Consider the following 9,027-nt stretch of genomic DNA (forward strand, 5'->3'; position numbering starts at 1 on the left):
ATGTCCAAGATGGGTGTTTGTGCCCCAACTCTCATGTCCTTATTCTAGCCATTCCTTTCAATACTTTCTGGAATGTACACGTGACACTTCAGCAACATTTGTCAAAATTTATCTCATGGCCATGCCTAGCTGCAGGGAGACTGGGAAATAGATTCTTTACCCCGGACACTCATTTGCCTGATCACAAATCAGATACCAAAGGGTTTTAATTTTTTTTATTGTGGTAAAATATACATATCATAAATTTTACCATTTTAACTAATTTAAAGTGTATAGTTAATTGGCATTAAGTACATCCACATTGTCGTGCAACCAGCACCACTGTCTACTTCCAGAACTTTCTCATCTTCTTAAACAGAAACTCAGTACCAACTAAACAGTAACTCCCCATCCCTCCTGCCCCCAGCCCCTGATAACCTCTATTCTTTCCATCTCTGTAAATTTGTCTATTGTGGATAACTCATATATGTAGACTCATAATAATTGTCCTTTTGTGTTTGGCTTGTTTCACTTAGTATGTTTTCATCCATGTCGTATCATGTCAGAATTCCATTCCTTTTTTCTACATTTCTTTCTTTTATAGGGCTGAATTATATCCCATCGTATGGATATACACATTTTGTTTATCCATTTTTCTGTTGAATGGACATTTGGGTTTCCGTCTTTTGGCTGTTGCGAATAATGAATGTTGGAACATTAGTGTTATCATCTTTTTGATTATAGCCATCCTAGGGGGCATGACGTAGTATTTCATTGAAGTTTTGATATGCATTTTTCTAATGACTAATGATGTCGAGCATCTTTTTATATGCTTTTCGGGTGTCTTCTTTGGACAAATGTCTATTTAAATCCTTTGTCCATTTTTAAATTGGATCATTTTTATTATTGAGCTGTAAGAGTTCTTATATATTCTGGATACTATCTTATCAGATATATGCTTGGCAAAGAGAATTTTTAAAGTCCATTGTTTTGTTTCTAGAAGTAGTAGTACATGCTAATGGTAAACATTTGGGAAAATATAACAAAGTTTAAAAGCAAAAATATCAAGTAATCTTAACTTCACCAGTTGGAAATGACCACTGTTAATATTTAGTACATTTCCTGTATTTATTTTTTTCTGGGCATATATGTGTATATTTTAAATAATTGAAATTATCTTCATGATATGGCTTTGTACCCTCCTCTCTAGACTTACTGTCATATGATGAGCACTTTGACAGAACATGGGCTGTTTTTAACATTAAAAAAAACCTTAAGTGGCTATTTCACATGAGGTTGTGGGGTCAGAGCTGGGGCCACAAAACGAACTATCCATAGTGCCTCCTCTGAAGATGAGACAGACAGGTGCCCCAGCAGTTACAAACGTGAGTGATACTTGTGGAGACCTCGAATGCTACATGTGCACGTAGCAGGGCTGCCTAGTCCACCTCAGAGGGGTCTGGGAAAGCCTTCCTGGAACAGATACACATGAAGCTAAATCTTGAAGTTGATCTAAGTTGAAAGGAAATTACAGCAGAAGGAACTGCACATGCAAACATACAGAAAGAAGCAGGAGAGATTGTGGTGTGTACTGGGAACCACACATAGCTGAATGTTCCCAACCCTCAGTGTGTGTGTGTTGGGGGGATTGGAACGAAGCAGCGGGCGAAGCAGTAAGGGACAGAGCAGGTAAGGTCTTGGGGGTCATGATGAGTGTGGCTTTTATCCCCATGTCAGTGAGGGGCCTGTGGGAGGGACTGAAGCAGGGCTGAGGCGGTGAGATGTTTGTTCACCATGGAGTGGGAAAGGTATGAGAAGCATTGGGGGGAGATATGAGATGTGACAGGGGAAGACTCCCCGAGGATTGTAAAAATGAGGCCCCGGGGTCAGAGGAGAAGCCCAAGGAAGGACCTCCCTCCCAGGTAGGGGTGCCCGGGAAGAGCTCTTGGCAGCCTCCGGACCTAGCGAGGACAGTAGAGGGGAGCTGTCCTTTGCTTCTGTGACCCAGCAGTATCAGAGGCCCCAGCTCTGTCAGTGTAGAGACCTTGAACCCGTCACACACTTCTTCTCTGGTGCTTTCATCAATAAGAGTCTGTAAGCAAAGGGGGTCCAGGACTGCCAAAAGCTTGAGAGCAATGATTATCTACCCCCAGAAAACACACATTCTGCATATGGTTTCAAGTGGTTATAGCTCTCAGGACACTTGTCCTTGGACTCCAGATTGAGAACCCTGGTCCAAGGAATACTGTTTTCCCCCTATTGCTAACTTCCAACTTAGCTAAATAAAATTTGTTGAAAAATGAGGGTTTTAATCCTGATAACTATCATTTGGAATTTTAGTAATGATAGATCATTGAGATTATTTTTATTCTTGTGCTGCTTTAATTTGATTTCTGAAGGGGTAATTTGATTTCTCTTGTTTATGTGTTGCATAAAGGTAAACTAATAAAAGATTTTTATTTTTTCTCATTTTGTTAGGGATGATCAGCTTTCCAGTTTTTCAAGGTTGAAAGATACTCATGTTGATAGATTCCTAAAAACTTCATGTTTTATAAAATCAAATTCTAGAAAATTTATTCAGAAACGTAACGTGGTAAGATTTTAATTCCAAAATTTTCATTTTGTACATTCTATCCTCACATACATCTATGCGTACAGGGATCACCAACATTTTTCATAATGTTTGTAACTATTCATTAAGTATGTGTTTATAATTCTTTTGTTCAATGTTAAGGTTCTGTTGAGGCTTATGGTTATTATGACAGAAGAAATTGTCATCTCTTATTTGATTTAGTAGGATTTTATTGCACTTAGCAAATACTAGCTTTCTTAAGACTTTTTTGGAACAACTTTAGTAAGGTATAATTTACATACCATAAAATTGACCTATTTTAGGTGTACAATTTAATAATTTTTCATAAATTCACCAAGATGTGTAACATTACCATAATCCAGTTTTCGAATATTTTCTTTTCTTTTTTTTTCTTTTTTGGTTATAAAATAACTAATTGTATTAGTTTACTCTATGACTGAGTGGCTTCAACAATAGAAATTTATTTCTCAGTTTAAAACAGTTTAAAACATTCTTATGACCCCAGTAAGAGCTCTCATGCCTGCTAACCACAAATCTGGTTTTTTGATTTTAAAGGTTTGACTTTTCATAGGGAAGTTCGTGAATAGCTTCCATAAGAACAAGCAAGTGATGAGTAAAAATATAGAAGCCAGAGTGTTTGTAACCTAATCTCAGAAGTGACATCCCGTCACTTTTTTTTTTTTAATTTTTATAAGAGTTTATTTAAGCCAAAATTGATGACATACGAAGGGGAACAAGATCTCAAAGGTTCCCCCATCACTTCTACCATACTCTGTTTGTAAGAAGCAAGTCACTAGGTCCAGCCCATACTCAAAGGAATGAGGTGACATAGGGGCCTAGATACTAGAAGGTCAGGGTGGTTGGAAGCTTGATCAGGAACCGCCTGGTAGAGTCCTTCCACTGGCCTTAATGATTCACATCCCTTCACATGTAAAATATACCTCCTCCCTCCCAAAGTCCCCCAAAGTCCATTTCATTACAGGTATCTTTATGCACTTATTCAAATTTATAGACTTAGTATAAATTCAAGATGACTACTATGAAAAGAGTTTTATGTGACTTTTTCTTTAACTGGGGAGAGAGGTAAACGTGTGAAAGAGGAAGATTTGTGAGAGGTACAGACTCCATAGCAAATGGAATAAATAGGAGGTTATAAGACTATTATTCTGGGGAAAAAAACATCTTTCAGAATGGACTCCATCTTTTCTGATCCCATTAAAGGATTCAGGTTCTTCATAGTTACAGTCTTAATACCCTGACTTCTGATACTTTCCTAGTCATGGCAGGAGCATCTACTCAAATCAGTTATCTGAGTCAGGAAAACTTGCCTCCTGCAGTGCTAAGAATTTATTTTCTTTTTAGGCAGCGGGAACTCTTTAGCAACTCCTGATAATAATGGGTTTATTTCTCTTCTGGATGCCTCAATAAATACTAGATTTATAATCCATTTTCTAAAAGTCACCTATTGTGTTATCACAGGAGTATTTTTTTTTTACACTTCTCACATTTATAAATTAAACTAACCCCTCACAAACTAGCATGGGTTATGTGAAGGAAGATGTGTGTATGTTCCTATAGCAATATGCTACATGTTTTGTGTTCTTTATCCTCTACATTTAAAATGTGTTTTTTAAATGGTAAAACAAAGTTTTAAAAGTAAACTTTAAGATATATTAACCCATGGTAATACCTTTTTCATGCAGAATTATACTATGCAGAGAAAAGACACTACTCAAAACCTATTTGGAATTAGGGGAAACCTTCAGAACACAAGAAGACATTTTAAGGTACTGAGTGTTATTTTCCATTTAATTCCAGCTTTTGGTTTATGCTTTGAACATAATGTTCTAAATATTAGTAAATTAAAAGCTGTTTTTGTAATATTTCAAAAAGTATCTATAAACTAGTATTTCCGGATATTTATAGTTAACTGTAATCACTTTAATGATCACCTCTTTCCTTACAACATGTTATTTCAAATATTTTTTTTTACCAATAGAACCCGTTTTTCAAATATTACATTAAATACAAATACATGAAACAGATACAGATGGAGTGGCTTTATGTGGGGAGGCAGACAAGATCCCAAACCCTCCCCTTAAGTCTGTTCCTTTACCTCTAAGATATAAGTACATAGCTATAGAGACTTCTCCAGGATTCACAGGTTGAAAAACCCCGCCCATAGATGTACAACCCTCAGAGGTCTTCTGGATTATCAAAGATTCTGGTCCAGCAAGCTTTGTTAAATTAGCATATTTCATCTCATTCTAATTATGTGTATAGCCATGTCTGATGTAAATGATGGTTTCACTCAACCAACATGTTTGGTTATCCAGGAAACCTCATCGCCCAAACATGTGGAATAAGAATTATAATGTGAAATATTGTAGTTCTCTCTCCTTGCTCTTAGAAGCCGAGGTGCTTTTAAAATCTATTTTGATTGATTTTCCTGCTTATGATAGGTATTTTATTCATATTTTTCACTCCAGAGTGTCTTTTCCCCCTCCCTCACAAAAAGAGAGAGAGAGCGAGAGAGAGAGAAAAAGAGAGAAAGAAAAAAAAGAAAGAAAGAAAAAGAAAAAAGAAAGATAAAAAATGAAAAAAACTACCCAATTCAAGATATACGAAAGAAAGAAAGAAAGAAAGAAAGAAAGAAAAAGAAAGAAAGAAAGAAAGAAAGAAAAAGAGAGAGGAAGAAAGAAAGAAACAAAAAAAAAGAAAGAGAGAAAAGAAAAAATCTGAGCTTTTTTTGTGAAAGCAGCAAGCAGGCTGCATAGAGTTGTTAGCTCTGTTAGCTCATTAGTAGGAAGTTAGTAGAAAGGTGATATAAACTATCCCTGAGCTGTAGACTAGGAGGGTGGCTGAGTGTTCTACTAATGCCTGGCTTCTTGAGAGTCAAAATTTTTAAATGACAGAAGAATTTTTTCCACTAGGAGCAACACAATTTGTAGGCATCGAGTAGAGAACATTTTTAGTCAGTGGTTCACGTATCTAAAAACATGTGTGACGTTAGATTTTCAAAAATAGCTATGGCCATAGAATATATAAATATGTTTCATACCATCTTTTAATATCTTGAGGCATAAAATCATTAACTGAAAATGTGATATCTGTATAACTTAGAGATAGTATAAATGGGCTTTCAGATTTAAATGCTTCCTACATGTTGCTCTAAACATTGGTCAGATATACTTGATTGTAATATTTTCTCACAGTTATAAGATCTATTTCTTGTTACCCTTTCTCCTTAATGGAAAGTTCTTTGATATTAATTATAAAATTTTTTCAAAATATATGCAATAATTCTTAGCCATTCATTTGAAGCTGTGTAATATTATATGATTTTTTAGAAGCTCACAATTCTTTATAGTAAAATAGAAGAAGGAAATAATCCTTCCTAAGAAAAGGAGCTATTTCATAAAAATTTACTTTTTACATTAATTGGACTAATTCAAAGCCAGATAGTAATCACCTTATCGGATATTAAAAATGGAAGTGTAAAATCTCAAGATTACCTCTGATGTATCAACTTTGTGTAGATAGTTTCAACAAAATTATAGTCTCATTATAATTCTGTTTTACTTGTATTTCTTTTGTGGCCTTAAGAAAATTGGAAAATAGGTCTGGCATAAATACTTTTTATAAACTTATGTGCTTCGTTATGCATGACATACCCTTTGTTATCGCAGAAATATTCATTGTCCCCTTACATCTATTGTAATACTGGGCATAGGCAGGCCAGAAAATGGTCTTTTCAAGTATAACTCTTATCTTGAAAATATTTACTGTAATGGAACTTTTATGTTAGAAAAGATTGGCTTGAAGGTACGGACAGGAATACCTGAAAGTTATATTTTTCTTAGCATGATAAATTTCAAGAACTTCAATTTTTTTTAGCTTAACAGTTTTAAAAATTGGTTTTATATAAATTTAAAAAATATATATGTATATTATATAAAATAAGAAATGAAGCTAGTTTGAGGAAAATGTACTTTATTACCATCATTAACCTCTTCCCTTTTAATATCAAGGGCCGCTCTAAGTACCACACATTTTTCCATTTCTTATACTAATAAAGTAGATTTCGAAGCTAATAGTTTTGACATTTAATTATTTTTTTCCTTTACAGACCAACTTTAGAGATGGCATAGTCCAGCCCCATTATAAATCAGGCCTAATACAGAAGAGCTTGTACATTCAGGCTAAATATCAGCGTTTACGTTTCACTGGTTCAAAGGGATTTATCACTAATAAATTCAGAGAAAGATTACTGAGGAAAAAAAAGGTTGGTTGGATTATGATTATTTAAAAATGTCGAGTGACTTTTGAACTCCTGAATTACCTATGTTTAATAGATAAATTGGGTTTTTTATTAAATTTTGACTTAAGAAATAGCCTAGATTCCATAAATGTTCTTATTGCATGATAATTGAAGAAAAACATCAAGGAGCAATGGAGTTGTGAGACTGTTTAATCTAAAATGCTTTTAACTGTTATACCTCAAATACTTGGAATATACCAGCTGTTTGAACTTTTTACTTTAGAATTTCTGTCGTATGATTAATCTTTGAAATGGAAATTTGGGTAAAGACTTTTAACTGTTATATTTTAGCCTTATACAATATGAATTATCTAAGTACCAAAAAATATTGAACTGACTATATAAAAAGAGTACATAATTGCAAAATACACTAACTCTTCTTTTTCCCCCATTTGTATGTTTTTTTGTGTGTGTGATAAAATATATAACATAAAATTTGCCATTTAAACTATTTTTAAGTATACAATTCAATGGCATTAATTATATTCATAATGCTGTGCAGCCATCACCACTGTATGCTAATTCTTAATAAAACTTCTTTAGTCAAGAACTTGAATTTCACACTCTTTTAGTTTTAGATTGATTTTATTGAAATTGACCATGTTGGTATTTGAAAATACAGCATAAACATGATATAAAATTACATTCTACATATTATATTTTAAATGAGAATAATAGCATTACATCCATTAAGCGGGGCATATTTGTCAATTTTTGACTCATTTTTGTTAATAATTTTGGGCTAATATTTTAGTGTTGCTATCAAATAGGCTAACTGTGGTTGTATAAACTTTCTAACCACAAATGCTTCCTTAAGTATTCATACTTGTGAAACCTTTACACAGAGCTTGCTTAGTAATTTTAGTAAAACTTATTTTTTGAAACATAGATCAGTAGACTGGAGTTGACAACTGATATTTTTTAAAGTTTCAGAGTTAAATATATCTTCTGTAACCTCTCTCACCCCCTCCCCAATTTTAACTGAGCATCTTAGAAGAGGTTTTTAATTTCACTGTGTATGTCACTTTCATGAAAGCCATCTCTTCTTTAAAAATGTGAATGTAGTGAAAAACTAAAAACCTTCCCTCTAAGATCAGGAACAAGGCAAGGCTGTCCACTATCACCACTGTTATTCAGTATAACATTGGAGGTCCTAGGGAGTGCAGTTAGACAAGAGAAAGATATAAAGGGTATCCATATAGGAAACGAAGAAGTCAAACTGTCACTATTTGCAGATGACATGATTCTCTATATAGAAAATCCTAAACACCCACAAGAACACTACTGGAAACAATAGGCAAATACAGTAAAGTCTCTGGATACAACACTACTGAACAATAGGCAAATACAGTAAAGTCTCTGGATACAAAATCAATGTTCAAAAATCCATAGCTTTCCTATACTCTAATAATGAAGTGTCAGAAAAAGAAGCGGAAAAAATAATTCCTTTTGCAATTGCACCAAAAAGAATAAAATACCTAGGAATAAATCTAATGAAACATGTGAAGGACCTATATAATGAAAACTGTAAGACCTTATTAAAAGAAATCGAAGAAAATACAAAGAAGTGGAAAGATTTTCCGTGTCCTTGGATTGGAAGAATCAACATAGTTAAAATGGCCTTATTACATAAAGCATTATACAGATTTAATGCAATCCCCATCAAAATCCCATCGGCATTTTTTAAAGAAATAGAACAAAACATCATCAAATTTGTATGGAAACAGAAAAGACCCCGAATTGCCAAAGCCATCCTGAGAAAAAAGAATGAGGCTGAAGGCATCACTCTGCCTGAATTTGAATTATACTACAAAGTGACAGTAATCAAAACGGCCTGGTATTGGCAGCAAAACAGACACATGGACCAGTGGAACAGAATCAAGAGTCCACAAGTAGACCTATATTTATATGGGCAAACAATTTTCAACAAAAAAAAAAAAAACATACAGTGGAGAATGGAAAGGCTCTTCAATAAATGGTGCTGGGAAAATTGGTAGATTACCTGCAAAAGAATGAAACTAGACTGTTGTCTATCACACACACCAAAATTAACTCAAAATGAATTAAGGGTCTGAATATAAGAAGTGAAACAAAATGCATAGAAGAAAACATAGGCATGAAACTCAAGGACATC

The 9,027-nt window shown here is 34.0% G+C and overlaps 1 protein-coding gene across 4 annotated transcripts in view; it reads left to right on the plus strand.

Moving 5' to 3' along the window:
- Positions 1-9,027, plus strand: part of BCLAF3 (BCLAF1 and THRAP3 family member 3) — a 52,861-nt gene that overhangs the window by 33,462 nt on the left and 10,372 nt on the right. For all 4 annotated transcript variants that reach the window (XM_006911623.3, XM_006911624.3, XM_025046599.1 and 1 more), the window contains 3 exons: positions 2,458-2,572; positions 4,276-4,359; positions 6,702-6,857. In XM_006911623.3, the coding sequence (XP_006911685.1) occupies positions 2,458-2,572; positions 4,276-4,359; positions 6,702-6,857 (355 nt within the window). The remainder of the gene's footprint in view (positions 1-2,457; positions 2,573-4,275; positions 4,360-6,701; positions 6,858-9,027) is intronic.

Source organism: Pteropus alecto, unplaced genomic scaffold, assembly GCF_000325575.1.
Source record: "Pteropus alecto unplaced genomic scaffold, ASM32557v1 scaffold23, whole genome shotgun sequence".
In the NCBI taxonomy this organism is placed as follows: domain Eukaryota; kingdom Metazoa; phylum Chordata; class Mammalia; order Chiroptera; family Pteropodidae; genus Pteropus; species Pteropus alecto.